We start from the raw sequence: 18,830 nt of genomic DNA on the forward strand, positions 1-18,830 counted from the left end.
ATGTTTTTGTTACCCTGTTTCCCTGAAAATAAGACCTAGCGTGACTGTCAGTGATGGATGCAATATAGGCCCTATCCCCCAAATAAGCCCTAGTTAAAGTCCTTGTAGGTCTTATTTTCAGGGTAGGGCTTATTTTTGGGGAAACAGGGTAGGGATTATTTGGGGGGTAGGGCTTATATTGCAGCCATCACTGACAATCACGCTAGGTCTTATTTTCGGGGAAACAGGGTATTTGCAGTGACATAATTTTATCTTAGCAATCAGTAAAATCATTTGAAAGTATTTCTAATTTTTCACTATCCTTCATATGAAATAGCTCTCATTAAGGAATTAGGAAAGAAAGCCTTAAGCATTATATCAAAAGGTAGCATTTCTTTTTTAAATGTGTTTTTTCAACATTTAAAATAAACAAAAAACACAACTGAATTATTTTGTAAAATGTCACATCAATCTCATTTGGCATTAGGCTCCCTTCTTGCCATTTAAAATGGCACAAATCCAAGCTCAAAACACATATACTCAGCAGATTGATGATGTAACCAAAACAGAACACCTAAAGCTTTATATGGAGCTCAAAAAACAAGGCAAGTTAAGGACCAAGAATTTTTATTTTGAGAAACTTTGCATTTGAAAACACAATATGACATAAAGCACTTATATACAACTGCAGCTGGGTATTTTTTTTCTGCTTTTTGGTATGATACAAGTTTACCGTACATCCATTTTTCTGAAAAATACCTTATTTTTGACAAAAAAAACTTTCCTAGACAAAAAAAACAGCTAAGGCACAATTTGTTAGGCTAAAAGAAAAAAACATTAGGGTAGTGCAATAAGTGTTAAAAATCACATTCTACTACAAGGAAATAAGTCAGACTTCTCAAAGTTCATAAGACTGGTCAGATTTAAGACATTTTTTCTTTGATTCATAAAATACTCCTTTCAATAAATAGCAAAATATCTACATCTTTCAGTGTGTCCATTTTGAATCTTTTTTTCTGTTTTTGACAACACTTATATTTACAGTTTAGTCAATAGAAATACAAAATATTACTGTACAGTTTAATGCACAATATGACTTGTAACAAAATAGAATTTTAATCCGATTACATGAACACCTTTAATAACTGGAGACAACATAACATAATTTATAAAAACAAAATGGGCATTGAAATATATATAGCTAAACGATAATTTAAGGACTGTATTTCCTTTGTAAATACTTTGTTGAACATTTCACCAAAGACAGCAGTTGACAGATTCACCTAGATTTAATAAAAGTTACAAAGTGTTAAAGCAGTCTTAAGGTGAACCTGTCATGAGTGAAATATGGGGACTGACATTTCTGACCTCCTTCTTAAAATGATAGTTGACTGGCTGTTATGCTGATCACTTGGCACCAATACTTTCTTAGTCAATGATCTAGAACAAGCATGCAGAACATGAAAATTGGAGGAAGGTCAGTTTTATCTGCATGCAAGTTCTGCAATAGCAAACCAAAGTACTGAAGTATAAAGGTCATTTTGGGTCAGCTAGAATCTTAGAGCATACGTAAACGTTCTCACAAAATATCATCTACGTGTACAATGTACTATACATAGATGCCTGGAGGACAACTTTTTTTTTTTAAACCCTCCTGTTCTTTACAGACAAGGAAGCTGTAATCTTTAGTCTCTGTTTTGATTTGCAGTTGCCTCCAAGTGCTACACATGTGTTCATTTATGACACAATACCAGCCATTTGATGGCCAAACTTCAGTATTTAAAAATCTCTATAGGGTAAGCTTTAAAAATTTTTACAAGTTACCAGTTTAGAGTTACAGAGGAGGTAATGTGCTAGAATGAATGCTCTCATTCTAATGTTCATGGTGATACCTCACATGTGTGGTTTGACCGTCATTTACATATGCGGGCACGACCTACATATATGTTCGCTTCTGCATGCGAGCACAAGGGAATGGGGGCGATTTACTTTTTTTTAATTGTTTATTTATTTTTTTACACTTTCCCTTAAATTTTTCGATCACTTTTATTCCTATTGCAAGAAATCTCAGGCTTTCCAGCTAAAAAAAGGTTAGTATTTACATCTCCGGCCTCCAAGGGTCATAGAGATGACTGGGGACCATCTGGTTAGCTCTATGGTAAACCGCTGCAGGCGGCGGATTCATTCTCCAGCTCCACGATCACATGGGCGAGCCTAGAGAGGCACCGGGAACATGTAAGGGTGAATCTCAGCTGTGTCAGCCTGCAATAGGCAGAACATTGAATAGTGCTAACAATATTGGCAGGAGATTCAGATATGAAACATAGAAAAACATTTATCAAAAATGACTTGCTTAACAAGTAAGCACACGGTGATGTTTACCACCATATAATGTGAAATAAACCTTTAGAGTTTACAAATACAATAGGAAGGAGATTGCATCAATGGCAGCCCCAATGTTTCTGTTGTGGTGGCTTTCTTTCAAAAAGACTACTGACACTTTGCAAGTGTTGGTAATTCAACACACAATAGATTTTCCCTGTTAACCTATTGTACACATTTTTCTCTACATTAGTAACCTGACTTAGGTTTGCTGTTGTTTAAGAATTAAGGGGAATATGAAAAAGATAAATCTTTTTGTTTATTTAAAGCAGTAATAAACCCAAAATCAAACTATTTATTACTTTGCAGCTTACCCATTCTTAGATGTGATGGCTGCATTAGTTTTCTCTTTTGGGCTTTCTTTCTTCTATTTTCACCCGTTGATTCCGCCAGTAAGTCTGTTTTTTTTTTAAATAACAAGCTCTTCTGCAGATGTGGCAGTTACAGGGACAAGACAAACTGTTTAACACTGACAGGGGTGCTTACAATGATCCCATTTTATTTATGTAAAACCTTAATTCCAAAAGAAAGAAAACTGTTTACTGTAACTGCTTATAAGGTATTAGCTGTAGTTTGGCTTTCATTTGTTAGCGTATTTAAATCTGCTAACACATCTAACACTACCCTCCCTCCAGACTGACAATGCTGCTCTCCAAAGGTGCCCCTGTGCTCTTTCATTCAGAATAGAGGCACTCTAATACAGGAGGTGTATTACTGACTAAATCACCAGATGAATGGAAATAAAAGATTATTGATTATATCTCCTAATGACAAACTGAGGCCTCATTTATAAACCTGTTCTCTGTGAATTTGTTATTTGTGTATGCAGTTGGAGCCATTTGCAGGCAGTCCATGTAAGTCTATCAGGATGCAGAGGCTGCAGGGACACAGCCACACTTCCTAATCTGACAGGTGTGCGTGTGCAGAAGGCTGTCAAATTAGGAGGATGGCTGTGTCCTTGCAAAATCTGCGTCCCTATACACTTGCATGCAGCATCTGCAGCTACAGACGCATAAGGAAATGACCAATTCATGGTGTACGGGCATTAGCACCCGTGTGAGTGAAGCCTAAAGTGTTTTCAGTTTTAGTATTTCCCATGACATTGCTAATGACCTCTTGAACAAAGGGACAGTGCCACAGAGTCAGTAATTTACAAAAACAACCATTATTTTAAATCCCCTTCCATGGATGCTGTCTTATTTATGTATTAGGGAAACCTCAACTCACCAGGATTCCAGCATGTGTGGCTAACTAGCAGGTGAACAGCACAACAAATCCTTTTAGGCATGTATTGATGGCATCAGTTTGAGACGCTTCTGAGATAATTCAGAATTCATTGTCAATCGCATTGGACCTGCAGTCGACCTCCTTCTGACTTGCATTTGACCAGTGTGCAATGGGTTTTGCACTCTTATAGACTTGTATGGAAATGCAAAACACGTTTGAAGCAAACAAATGCCTGTCAGCACAGGCCCTAAGGCAGTCTGTTTCAACATAAGGCTATTTCTTTCCAAGCTTAAAGGATTAGTTAATCTTTACCAAAAAAAAATGCCTATGCAGAAAAGGGATGCCTGTTGATGAAAACAAGCTGTGGAACTTTGACTTTGACCAAGATTGAATAATACCCTTGCTATAAGTGTAGGCCCCTTATGTACCTCATGAAGTCTGACCTGAAAACCCCTGGCCCAGTTATTATTGTTCACCTTCACCATCACAGGAGTTAGCTCTTTCTGATTCAAACCTCCTCACATGCACTTTTTCTCCCCTGATGCAGTAGCTCACCTAGCAATATCCCAACAACATCCTGTGAATTTTCAGGTTAGGCTTCATGAGGTGCATAAGTGGCCTACACCTATAGTAAGGGCATTATTCAACTTTAATCAAAGCTGCCCAGTTTTTTGTTTTTTATCTACAGACGACTTATCTGCATAGGCAGTTTTCTGGTAAGGGCAAATTAATTCCTTAACTACAGAAACACCATTGCAGTACATAGACTTTGGGATGTCCATAGACACAATCTTGAAAAAAAAAGCTATCCAAAGTAAATACTCCACAATCCTGGCTGCAAATTCTACCGAAATGTCTATTACAAAACTGATTCCTAAAATCCAGAAGAAGTCATTTTTTTCACTTAGCTCAGAGAACATTTGTTGATTAATTGCCCTGTGCAGAATTAATGGGAAGCCAATGATTTGGAGTAAATTTTATTTTACAGCATGCTAAGTCCGCACATTCTAAAACTGAAGTTCTGAATGTTTTTCTATGTTTTCTATGTTATTAAAATCTTTGTTTAACGCATACATGTCTTATACAGGGTGTACCAGTGACAACAGCTGCTTACTTTCAGAATCTGGGAGTTAAAAACTGAACTGAAAAGTGGGAACTACATTTTCATAAGGCCTTATCTGAACAGAGCAGGGAGGAGGAAATAAGACTCATTTATTTACGTGTCAAAACTGAAACTATGCTCTGTAAACAGGCTTCTTTTTTTCAGCAGAACAGCTAAGAATACTCTTAACTTAACTTTTTAACTTAAAATGTTATTTAGTCCTAACCATAATAAATTCAGATAATATATATAGAATCACCACATATTCCCTTTAAATATTTGAAACAAATGCAGATTTACAGGGCTAGGTGAAAAAAAATCCTTACGAAACCAGAAGAACAGCTGTTAAAAAATGAGACAACTCTTTTGTATAAACCTTTTGAGACTCTGAAAATTAAAAGGCACATTTTCTGACCAGCCACTGCCAGAGTAACTAAATATTGTGCCAAATAAACTCTTACATCTCTGAGACAAGTAATTATGAGGGATACTTCAGATCACAATTTTGCCCAATCCAAAATGTATTTAGCAACTATTCAGTTAAACCAAACACTTATGATAAATGCATATGATTTATATTATAACTCCAATGTACGTAGGTGCAAAAAAAAAAAAAACAATTACATTTTGCTCTAGGAAAATATGTGTTAGGTGATCTGCCAACTATTTAGTAATGTAATTCAGTATTCCGAAGTATTCTAAAATACCCTGACACAATTTATTGTATATTTTCTGGCTTATCCAGCAAAGCAGTACAAAGAACAAAGATTAGGTGCAGAAAGTAGTAACCCATAGCAAACAGCTTAATAAATTCAAACTGAAGGAAGATAAAATCTATTTGCTATATTTCACTGTACTTTTTTTCTTGTCTTATTGAATTTAGTCATATAGGTGCAGATTTTTGTTCAATAAAATCTACAAAGGATGGAACATTCTGCCTATTTAGTAAGGCAGAGTGTAGTAACTCACAGCAACCCCATCCAATCAGCTTTCAGCTCTGATGTATAGTCACAACATTCATAAAGAATGCTTTCTAATTGATTGCTATGGCATTCCACACGAACCTTTGCTTTTCTCAGCATATATTCTGCTAAAATTATTTATAAAGTATGATTGTTTGGTTTAAAGCAGAACTCCAGCCAATTATAAAAAAATTCTTTAGTCCAGTTATGTATTTCTTGTAAAATAAACTGTATCTTTAATACTGCTTGTATAATTATCTAAATCAAGTTCTTTATCTAGATATAAATCTTTAAATTGGTTTCTTTTTTAGAATTCCAAGTTTCTGTTTGAAAAATCAGGCTTCTAATGGGAACGCTAGATCTGTTGGACCATTAAAATCTATTGCACTACAAAGTGTTGTCATTCTATCATGTCTCATGTAATGGGAGATGATAGTAGAGGCATTTAGGCAGACTTACAGAATGGGGAGCACAGACCAGACTTCCCCAGGAAGCTGCATTAATGAAGACTTTGAGTAGTAGTGTCACTCTCATGGCTATATAGTGTGACAGAATTGACTAGAAAAGTGCCTGAACAGAATGTTTAGATGGATAAAACAGTTGGTTCATATGTATTTCAACTGTGTATAAACCTGTTTAGCTGGAATTCTGCTTTACCTCCCATATGAAAAAAGGTTTGAGATGGTAATTGGCATAGGGATATAACAACCACTGGATGATCAAGCTTTAAAAAAATTACATTACAATGTACAAATATAGCACTCTGAACAGCGCCAGACATATTCGCTCTGTTATCAGAGAAGCCTGTACAGGATCTTGCTGTTTATAAGGCAAGTTAACTTTGAACTCTTCGAAGCTTTTTCATGAAAAAGGTGGATCAAGGTGAAAAAACAGGACACAATTTGCATAGTTTATACATTCAAATCAATGTAAGTTAATGCAGGACTTCTTCTGTGAGAATGTTGAGAGGTAGCACTGGTGGTAGCACCATTGGGCAAATCAATGCAGCTTGTGCACTACATCGGAATGAACTCCTATTTATAATTAGGAAAAATACTGTATTGAAACTGAGTGACCACATTTACAGCACGAGCTAAAACTATATCATATGTTCACAAATTAATTTTAACTGTTAACAGTTCAACGCTGTACACATTACATCACATTGTCATGTATCTCACTTTACCATCCTTTATTATTGGCCAATTTAGATACATTAAGGTGCCCTATACTGATGTCCCTAGTCACTAGAAAGCCAAAAAACTGTTTCCTCGCAGAAGGGGATATCATGTTTTTCCCAGCCAATATAGACCCCCACTGCATATTTACATCAATAGGTCCCTACTGCTAGTTCCTAGACATTTTTTAATAAAACTGGGAAGATATGTCCAAAATTTACTTTAGTGCGTGGTAACCCACTGGTGAATTCAGTGGGTTACTAGTTTGCACTGCCATCACTGCTACCTGTGTTACCTACTTAAACAATGGCATTTTACACATTGAGCCAATAGATAGAATTCTTTCACTCATGACAAAAGGGAGAATGCTCTTCATCAGATGTTTGACCCATCTAGTTCTTTTAGAGCACCCAGCTCAATTATTTTGGATTCTTAAAGTCTTAGGCCCCATTCACTTGAATGGGCTGCCCTATGTGTGACAAGTGCACCAAAGAAGCTCCCACAACTTTTGGGACGTGGAACATCTGCTAGCCACGTTTCGGTGCAATTAAGAATGAATGGAACCCTAAGTGCATTTTGCTGTGATCTTAGGATAACCTGGAATTATTGGCAGAATCATGTAATTCTGTCTGCGATTTCAGATACACAAAGTATGAACAGGGCCTTAAAATTACAGATGTGTATTAACTGAAACATATTTGCCTAGCAAAAAAGTTGGTTGGCTCAAATTACAAAGAAAGGGAAAAGCAAAACAAACTCCCTTTCTAATTTATCTATGACACTATATTCTGTCTGTACGATTGTTCCAAAATGAAAATGTCTTTCATCTCCTAAATGCTCACACTTATGGCTGTTTTTATAGGACCTCTGCAATTAGTTACACCAAGGGGAGCCAACCTTGATATGTAGGAATTATGGCAGACCCACAGTGCATCCTATTGTGTGATCAACTAAATGTCAAATTGTTGGCTTTTAGCAAAATTTCTCTTGCTTAATTTTTCCTTTCTATTACATGCTTGTTTGGAACCTGCTCTGTAGCTGCATGCTTTTCCTAGGTGCAACTCTGCACCTTACTTTCAGTCCGTGCCATGTCTTCCTATTTAATTGCTCATTGGGACTGGGCAAATGCTCTAGTATCACCTACAAAACTTCTGAAATTGCTACTCCATAGTTTGGTCTTTCATCCAAGTCCCAAGACTTTTCATGTAAAAGGAAGAATGATCTTCATCATACGTTTGACCCATCAACTATTCAGTGGAGGTAGCATGTCCTCTCTTGCCTTGGATGTTACATGCATCCCCTGTGATGCGTTCAGTATGGGAGGGGGGTGTAGTTTTGTCCTGACACTACTTTATTAAATAAGCTTGACAAGGAATATACACAGGTGTACTTAGATTGAAACCGTGTTTTATATGAAATCTTATCCTACATGACCTGTGCAAATGATTAATTGTCAGGATTGAAACTAATCACCAAAGGGAACCCAAGGAGATTTGTGGGTATTCACTGAAGGTCTCCCCCCTAATCATTTACAACAGAAAATTAAGGTAAAGAACAAATCATTAAATACAATTATTGGTACAGTCTTTCCATGGTACTATGAAAAATTTAATTCAATGACTACATTACATCAAAGCAAAACCAAATAGTATTCTATACTAGAGGGTAAAACATTAAATGCAAAGCGCCCCGCCTTCACTGAAGAAAGGCAGCTGAAGTTAGTAAGATAAACATTAAGCTGCAAAAGCAGCATTTGCTAATTAGTCACTGACTAAAAATATAAATAATAAATATCTAGAATACATACATTACTACTTATATGTTACTATTTTGCCAGAAGTGACAGCATTGCACTGCTTAAACCCTCTGGTTTTTAGGTGCTAGCATAGCTAACACTACAGAATTCTCAGGATCATTTGTAGGAGTCATGTGGTCATGATCTCTGATTAAACATGATGACAACATTGCCATGTTGAAGAAGGGAATAAAAACCTGTTTAACAGCATATCATGGTAAATTTGATAATAATGTGTTAGTGATAAAAGGGTTTTCTGCTGGATTTGTGTTAATGTGGGGAGAAGAATGTATAGACTCTGCACAAGGAGTCTATAGACACAAGGAAACATGGCTGCCAAAGAGCTACTAGACAAAGTGCAGTGTTTTTCTGGTGGTGAAGTGTTAGTTTTTAAGTGCTGGAAGCTCTTTCTGATTGGAGAACAGAGGAGGGAATTTCACACAGGGAATAGGAAGACATTTCTCTCTTTGGTCCTTGCTAATACAGTAAACCCATTAATGGAATAACATTTCTACCATCAGGCTCAGTTCAGCTGGCCAGTTTACCTGCTCCTATGCATTCTGAATGTATGAAAACATGTTACAATCAAAAAACAATTTCTTAAATTACTTCAGTTCACAGAATAGCATGTGAATGGCATGTGTTCTATGGAACAGTAACAACTAATACTGCAGTTTTAATGAGGTTTCCCCATGTCTAACACTACTTTAGTGTCTTTTAATTCATGTGATAAGGAAACCCGCTGAAATTTTCAGTTTGGCCAATTTTACAACCAGTCAGGGTAATATACAAAGAGCTTCCAGTGAAATAATTTTAATCACTGAGAAACTATAGACAGATTTAAATGTGCCTGGTGGCCACACAGTGCGTGGGATTTACTAAAACTGGTGCACAAAGAATCTGGTACAGCTGTGCATAGTATCCAATCAGCTTCTAACTTCATCTTTTTCAATTAGGCTTTGACAATAAGCCTGGGTTCACAATAAAGGCGGGTTTGAAATATTGCAAAATAAGCTGAACTCGCACAATATCAAACCTGCATTTCAGTCTGACTTTGGGAGCAATTTCAGAGACATCTGTTCAGGTTCTTCCACAGATGTCTATTGAAATCGCCTCTGAATTTGCCAAAAGTAAAACGTTGTTCAGGAACCACTTTTGGGAATCCGTGTGGCACCGCAAAGTCGTCGCACCGATTCGGACGGTTCCGTTGACAGCAATAGGCGGCGATTTGACATGTCAAATCGGCCCAATGTGAACGGGGGGCGGAAACTTAGAAGCTAAATGGTTACTATTCACATCTGCAGCAGACTGTGTGTGAACCAGTTTTAGTAAATCTACCCCAGTGTGACCTCTGCTTCTGTAAATTGCCACTGCATGAACTTAAAGTATTGTGAAATCACAACACCAACTTTACCAAATAAATCCAGATGAATAATGAAAATACACACTATGTGGTGTGCCTTTAAAATAGTATGTCAAAAAACAAATGTTAGTCCTCTACAAGTCTTGCAGGCTGCCATCTAATGCACTGAACCAATATTAATTGTGATACAACCATTTTCCAAGAATGAACATCACATATGCACCTCGTAGAATGTAATAAGAGGGACCAACATTTATGGATCATAGTCGCTATACAAGTTTTGTTTTCTGAATATTGGTCCAACCTATGAAAATATGCCTCTGCACTGGGTTGACACTGATCACTACTACTTTGGGAGGTTATATGCTATCCTGGTAAAAGGTCTCCTACATCATTGCATATGATTCATAACCAAGAAGTCTTCCAAGCCACGTTAACCAATCGTATCTTAACTTTCATTAAAAATATTAGATGATTAAAAACTGATGCCTACTTAATTGCCAATGGACATGTGCAACTACATTACACCCTTTACAGGTAGCAAGAAGCTCAAAAAGAGAATATTTATATTATATAACCCTTTGGCTGCCAGGGCTGTCTGCAATGCCTTTTTGCATTTCTTTGGCAACACAGGAGTAATTAAAAGGCTATCTGTTACTATTTCCTTACAATGCAATAAAGAAACCATGTTCCTTAAATGGAATATGATAAACTCCTTGTTAGTATATTTCTTAATACCAATGACACACACACACACAAATACATGGAAGTAGAAAAATATAGAAGACATTTGTGCAAAGGGGCTTCTCATAATCATACAATACATGAAATTTTTGCGCATGTGAGCCCTTAATCAGCGTCTGTTATCAGAGCCCTGCCAATCGTAGGGAAGTGCTATCAATCCAAATGTAAGGAAAAACCCACAATGACAGCCAAGAAGACTTTTTCAAAACACCTGTGCCAATGGATGATTCTTTGCTTCCACAAAGCAATAAACCCCATTCATTTGCTCAGACTTTTCATTTCCGTGGATTTGTGAATCTATGGTTTGTTTTCCCTTTTAAATCCCATGTCAATGAAGGGTGCACCAGATGCTACCTCAATCTCCCATCAGGTTTGACAAGGCCAAGTTCTGATTTGGGGTCAGGACTAAGTGAGCTCCATGCAGTCTGGGAGCAGGACTGCATGACTGGACAGGAGGATGGTCCTGTGGTGCAGATGTCCACTGCTGACCAGATGTTGCTTGCTAAGCTGTCAACCCAGCTTTCTAGTTTAGAACCTATAAGTCCAGCATTCTTTTTTGCTTGCTCCACTTGCATGGAATTAATTGGTATATTTAATACTGGGTTAAGTCCCTGGAAACTCTGTTCCATGTAAGCCTTTTTTGAAGGTCCTCCATGAAATTTGCCAACTTCATCTGAAAGATAGAAAACATCATATTAATACAGAACAATAATGTAACATTATATTTTCTTTTACAAAACGCAATATTTTGTAAAGCATATGGAAGTATATATAAGATATAAAAGGGATTTTCAGTTTCAGAAAGGGGAAATCAAATACCCATTCTGGTTACTGGCATTGTACCCGAATTAGGACTCACAATAATTCTTGCCATCTAAGTGTTGTGCTATTTACCAAAAAGTTGAACTCCATGTAAAGAGATAAATACAGATATACACCAACTTGAGTAAGGGCAGATGATTCAAATAACATTTACTTCCTGGAATCCAGCTGCCCTTTGCTCAGGCATGCAGGCAGGAGGCAGTGCTTAGCTGAGAAAAACCTTTCCACTCCTGAAAATTCCTGGGATGCATGACATCATTTGCCTAGCCTTTCCAATTTGTTTACTAATGCTAGCAGCATAAGGCTTAAAAATAGTTGATTGATAAAGTGAAGTTCCACTTTAAACTTGCCATACACTGTTAGTTTTTGTTTTATTCAGCCAACAGATTCCTCCGTCCACCCAAATGATGTGGGTGGAGAGATCCCCCCTACTTGGTACACTGTATACTGAAAGCAGCACCCATAGCTGTCCAAACACACTGATCAGCGCTGGTCCAGAAAAGTTTTCCAACGTGTCAATTCAACAGAAGTCCATCAAATCAAAGGTTCCCAACCCCCAGGCCGTGGACCGGTGGCGGTCCGTGGCCTGTTGGGGGCCAGGCCATGCGGCAGGCAAGTGAACAAGCACAACTTGCAGTTCCACACTTCCACCAGGGGTGCCTGCTCTCCTTCTCTAAGCACCACCACTCTCTTTCCTCTCTGTGGTCTCATCGGGAAGTTGAGGAATAGAGATGAGGGGGAGGGAGGAGAGTTTGGAGACAGGATCACTTAGCTGGATACTGTTCCTTTACAGAGGCTACTTGCATCTGCCTTGGCTGTGGAGAGGCTGTCATCTACTGACTTTTTTTTGTGCTGCTAGGAATACATCTTTTGTCAATGTATATTCATTTTTTTTACTCTTTATTTTTAATACAATTAGTACACTTAGTTAGTGGTGCTTTTTGTGTTTCTCTTTTCTGTGCCTTAAGATGTAGAACTTAACATGTATAGGTGAAGGCCTTAATATCTCCTCTCTAAAGTGCTCTAATAATGACTAAATGAAGAGTTAGTCAGCCATAGGTTCATATTATATTTATTAGTAGATGCTGAAGAGCTAAACCACCAAAGTGGAGTGGAGTGAGATCTTAGCCCTTGAATTCCTGGGCCTGCACACCCAACAATAAAGATTGTTTCTGTTGGATTTTAATAATTTCATACTACGGAAGGAAGTAGAACACACAGAAGATTCACAGGTGTGCAGAGAGAGATCTCACTGTTGAAATATTCAGAACTGAAAATAAGAGAGGGGTTATCTGAACCCATCGGGCTCCATCTTTTGCTAAAACATACTTTTTATTAGACTGATCCATTATAAATCAAAATAAAATAACAAAAATATAGTTTTGCTGTAAAATTACTGGTGCACACATAAACAATATGAGCAGCAGATTAAAGCAGTAATAAACTCTGCTTGATCACTTGTACCTACAGATGAGCTTGTAATAAAGCTTACCTGTAGGTACAATGAATCTCCTAAATGTGCACCGTTTAGGAAATATTCACAAGTTCTGCAGCAGGTGACGTCACTGGTGCATGCACATTGAGCTTAGAATTGAGGGCACACCAAATGTGTCATCAATGCAGAGCTCTGTGGTGCAATTGTGACTCCTGTGTGCATGCGCAGGAGTGACGCCATCACGGCTTGGCCATTCAAATGCCCACAGCCCATGAACCCAGGAGGAAGACTGGGTGAAGATGGAAGCCCTGACAGCGGTGACAGGGCGCCGCTGGAGGGAACCATTTTACAAGCGAGTCTGTCATAATGTGCCAGTATGCTGTGTGCATGCTAGCACATTATGCCATTGCTTTGCACGGGGTCTGTACTTTTTTGTTTGTGACTTCACTACCACTTTAAACACGTGCATATAACCCAATATAATATAACTTAGCTAACAAGTACTTTACTTCCAGTCCCCTTTAATATTAGGAATATGTTCGCCTTTTTAAAAAATAAAAAATAAAGTTGCTCTGAGATTGGAATGTTCCGGATACTGATAAGTATCTGTTGGTAATATTTGGCTGGATAGTCATTTTAGTTAATTCATATTTCTTCCCTTACCGAAAGTGGTCTGATGTAGTGCAAAATGCATAGCTCTGTTGCAGAAATAGAGACACACTGTCAAAATTCAACATAACACACACACATAAGCCTTCACATACGTCTACTAACTTCCCTGGCATATGAATACTGAGTTCTCACAGACATTCAGACTAATGCTTTCAATTCCCCATTCATTTTTAGTCAACATTAAACTGACAAATTTTCAGGCTATCCAAGATACACATCATCTACAGCACAGAAAGGATTTATTCAATGTAGTCTTCAGCTGAAAAGGAAAATTGTTGTTTTACTTGAGATAGCACTGTATGTCCAATATGTCAATGAATTCTATGTGTCTTCCAGGTGGGCATTGCCACGCAGCCATCCAATGACTTTTTTTATCAAAGACAGAATATCTGATATTGTCAGTAATTTGACTGGCAATAGAGACATCTATTTACTGATGGTTCAGTCACTAACAGCCTTGTATGCAGCATTTCTATGTGTATACAAAATCCGAAAACACATTGCCCCAAGCCACTGCTTTCACAAGGAAAGAGAATTATAATTAAATGAAAGCTTATAAAGGAAATTTACTAAGCTGACATTTTTCTATTATATTTTCAACAAATCCAACTTCAATAGTATTGCACTGAATACATACAAAGATTTATTTATTAAAAAAAGAACTTAGATCCTCTTTCTTTCTACCTCTTTTTCTTCCTCTCCCCTTCTCCCCCTTCACCCTCCTATCCCCTCCCCCTTTTCTTTATTTTCCTTCTCCCAGTTTGTCTCTTTCAAGCTACAGTGAATACACCTCACCAGTGTATATCAAGTGCCTTGCACGATTTATTCTTTCTCTCCTATATTGTTTTTAGCTTGATATATTTGGGCCTATCCAGTTATGATGTTTTTATGTATTAATGGTGTATCCCATCACAGCTATTGTATGTTTTGTAATTGTATCTCTTTATTTTACTTCAATAAAACATATTGATAATAAAAAAGAACTTGGGTACAAAATTCTGCAAAAAAATATATATTTTTGCTACCCATAATCACCAATAAAATTCTTTGATAATTATTTATAACTAGTACTAGAAGACCCGGGACCAAAGATTCAGTGAAAATGACATTCCCTGTTATTAGGCAATGAGGTTGATTTACTAGGAAAATATACGTGCACTGCAAGTGATCTGAGGGAAAGCTCTGAAATGAGGGGACGCTCTGCTGATTTCTATAATCCAATCACGTGCAAACAAAAATGCTCTTTTTTTATTTTTCTTGCATGTGATTAAGTATTCTTTTCAAATTTACCTCATTTACCAAGCTCTGGAGCAAGTACATTTGCAGTGCACGGTATATTTTCCTTTAGCAAATGAACCCCAATGTCTGTTCTTCCAAGGGAAAAAGTCATTACTGTAACAATCTCATAGTTGTTATCTCCACTGCACATTAGCCTGACATTAGCGCAACCTATTTTGTAATTAAAATTCACTTTGTTAAGGGGTCAACCTATTGTATTTCATACTTAAAATTCAATATTTGTCTACAGAGATTTTTTTGTAATCTGTTATCTACTAATATTTACCTTATGGGTTTCAGTGATGTTCTAAGACAGGGGTCTCCAAACTAAACAAAGGGCCAATTTTCAGTCCCTTAGACTTTTGGGGGGGGGGCAGAACTTTGGCCATTGGGAGTAGAAAAGGTCCCGATGTCAGTGGGAAAAAAACAATGCCCCATCTTTGGTGTCAGTGGGAGGAGTTGTGCCCCTTCATTGGGGTCGAGGGGGAGGATTATTCCTCATTGTTCCATTGTTGGTATCAGTGGATGAAATGCTCCAAGGCCTGATAAAAGCAAGCAAAAGGCTGCATTTGGCCCCCAGGCTGCAGTTTGGAGACCACTGTTCTAAGGTGTCCCACAGATGTGATGGCTGCATTATTTTTATTTTTTAGCCTTTCTTTTCTTTTTTTTTTTACCTGTTAGTAAAGCCCTTTACACATGGGCTGAATATCAGCCCAAATCAGCTGGTACAGCAAAAACAGGCCGACATTCAGCCTGTGTGTACAGGTTCTTGTCCGACAGAAGCTGATCTCATGACCGGTTTCTGTTAAACAAGCATGCTGGAAAACCAGCAGCTGATTAGCATCTGATCAGCTCTTGCAGCCAATAGCTGTGAGTGTAGACTGGTGTGTTCTGGCAGGAGGGCGGTCCCCCTGTCAGAGCATAATAGCACATTGGGGAGGTTGCTGTACTAACATAATATAGTTAACACAGCAAACTCCTTGTGTGCTCCTCAGTTTTTTCATTCAGACCACTTGGTTGAATGAAAAAAAAACTTAGTGTGTACCTGGTATAAGTCTGTTGTTTTTCAGCAGAAAAAGCTGTCCTTCAGATGTGCTTGGATGTACTTTAGAAGAATTTGGACAATTTTGAAAATCTATACTATTGCAGATGGTTTTCCATAAAATTTATAAAGCTCAAATGAGAATTTCCATCTAGACTGTAATAATTACTTTAGACAGTTAATAATGAGCTCAGATCAAATCATCTTAACCACTAGCTAAGACCGGGCTTATTTTTCAATCTTGTTGTTTACAAGTTAAGCTAATTTTTTTTGCTAGAAAATTACTTAGAACCCCCAAACATTATATATATACTGTATATATATATATTTTTCTAACACCCTGGAGAGTAAATTGGCGGTCGTTGCAATACATTCTGTGACATCGTATTCACGCACCGGTCTTACAAACACACTTTTTTTTGGAAAAAATACAATTTTTGAATTAAAAAATAAGACAACAGTAAAGTTAGCCCAATTTTTTTTATATATTGTGAAAGATAATGTTACGCCGAGTAAATTGATACCCAACATATTACGCTTCAAAATTGCACCTGCTCGTGGAATGGCGACAAGCTTTTATCCTTAAAAATCTCCATATGCAACGTTCCATATGCAAAAATTCTACAGGTTGCATGTTTTGAGTTACAGAGGAGGTCTAGGGCTAGAATTATTTCTGTCTCTCCAACGATCGTGGTGATACCTCATATGTGTGGTTTGAACACCATTTTAAATTTGCAAATTATGGTGGAAAATAAGTATTTTGTCAATATCAAAAGTTCATCTCAATACTTTGTTATATATCCTTTGTTGGCAATGACAGAGGTCAAACGTTTTCTGTAAGTCTTCACAAGGTTGTCACACACTGTTGCTGGTATGTTGGCGCATTCCTCCGTGCAGATCTCCTCTAGAGCAGTGATATTTTGGGACTGTCACTGGGCAACATGGACTTTCAATTCCCTCCAAAGGTTTTCTATGAGGTTGAGATCTGGAGACTGGCTAGACCACTCGAGGACCTTGAAATGCTTCTTACGAAGCCACTCCTTCGTTGCCCGGGCGGTGTGTTTGGGATCATTGTCATGCTGAAAGACCCAGCTGCGTTTCATCTTTAATACCCTTGCTGATGGGAGGAGGTTTGCACTCAAAATCTCACGATACATGGCCCTATTCATTCTTTCATGTACACGGATCAGTCGTCCTGTTCCCTTTGCAGAGAAACAGCCCCAAAGCATGATGTTGCCACCCCCATGCTTCACAGTAGGTATGGCGTTCTTTGATTGCAACTTAGCATTCTCTTTCCTCCAAACACGAGTTGTGTTTCTACCAAACAGTTCTACTTTGGTTTGGTAGATACTGTTCATTGAGAATCAGTCATTTGTATTTGTATTCTGTATTACAGATGTAGAAGTTAGAGGATTGAGATAAACCATTTAACACTGACAGGGGTACTTACAATGGTCAGCTTTTATTCGTTTATGTAAAACCATTATCCCAAACAGAACATAATTGTTGCTGCTGTAACTGCTTAAAAAAGTGTGAGCTAAAGTTTCAATGCTTCAATGTGTTAGTGTTTCTAAATCTGCTATTACATCTAACACTCCCCTCCCCCCAGACTGACCATGCTGCTGTCCAAAGGTGTCTCTGTTGCTCCTTCATCCAGAGTGTAGACACCCTAACATTACAACTGAATATTTACATGTGTGGGAATGGTGCTGTATCAATAACAATACCATTGGATGGTCTCATTCCTGAGCTGAGTCATGAATGTAAAAATATGTGGTGGGACTTTAAATACCCCTCCAATGGATAAATACATGCGGCAAGGAATATTAAAACATTTATATACAAATCTTTATTTCGTTCAATAAAAATCTAAATTAAAACATACATCTTTTGTAAATGGACATCAATGCTACCACTTGTCTTCTACTAAGGGAAGTGAAGGATGTATAGCATAGTAGTCCTCAGAGTTTAGAATATGTAGGACAGGATCTCAAATTTCATATATAAGTACTGGATACTAGAATAACTCTTTTAGGAGCTGTATCACTCACATATAACTTGGCTTGAATATCCATTGCAAAGTGGTAAATTGATAGTAAGGATTAGTGTGAGTATAGTTCCATCGGCCCATGGGAGGACCACCAAAACAGGAGGCATGAGGCTAAAAAAGAAAGGGCTAACCATATGTTGTATGGGTACTCCAGTTTCTATACCCGCCAACTGTCATTGCAAACAGGAGGTAAGAGAGAGTTACCAGTCAACTTACATAGAGATGGAGTCTACCATGTTAACTGATTCAACATAATGGTGTCCAAGCCAAACATTGACCCATATATTTGTCCATTGGAGGGGTATTTAACCTCCCTGGCGGTATGATTATTTCGGATTTTAGGTGCTGAAAGCGGTACAATTATTTTGCATGGAAATTTGGCGTTTTATATTGTAGGTCTGTAATTCTTAACAATAACATACTTAAATCTGTCCAAACAAGAGTCTAGTAGATATCCCGGGTATGATGAAGTTTGAAACACAAAATCATAAATTATAATATAATAAAAATAAATAAATAATTAAAAAAAATAAAAATAAATAGTAATAAAATTAATTTCCACACGATTCACTATCGCTCAATTCTGCAAGTGTTCTAATTTACTATCGGTGTTTTCTAGCTGGTCTAAAGCCATTTTTGACGTAAAGGGACACTTTTTGGTTGCTATGGACAATCTCCAGTTTCCAGGCAGAAAGAACAGTATATGCAATATAAACCTGCAAGCAGGGCATGGGCCAAAGCACTGGGTACAAAAGGGATGTGAAATCATTTCATACAGTACTGTAATCTGTAAGATTAC

The 18,830-nt window shown here is 37.5% G+C and overlaps 1 protein-coding gene across 1 annotated transcript in view; it reads right to left on the reverse strand.

The window, feature by feature from the left end:
- Window positions 1-589: 589 nt before the first annotated feature.
- The window catches only part of XYLT1 (xylosyltransferase 1), a 656,093-nt gene continuing 637,852 nt past the window's right edge, over window positions 590-18,830 (reverse strand). The window contains exons 11-12 of the mRNA XM_073591126.1: window positions 1,920-11,405; window positions 590-1,852 (exon numbers count right to left, since the gene is read on the reverse strand). Coding sequence (XP_073447227.1) covers window positions 11,083-11,405 — 323 coding nt within the window. The 3' untranslated portion in view covers window positions 590-1,852; window positions 1,920-11,082. The remainder of the gene's footprint in view (window positions 1,853-1,919; window positions 11,406-18,830) is intronic.

This window comes from Aquarana catesbeiana, linkage group LG06 (assembly GCF_042186555.1).
Source record: "Aquarana catesbeiana isolate 2022-GZ linkage group LG06, ASM4218655v1, whole genome shotgun sequence".
In the NCBI taxonomy this organism is placed as follows: Eukaryota; Metazoa; Chordata; class Amphibia; order Anura; family Ranidae; genus Aquarana; species Aquarana catesbeiana.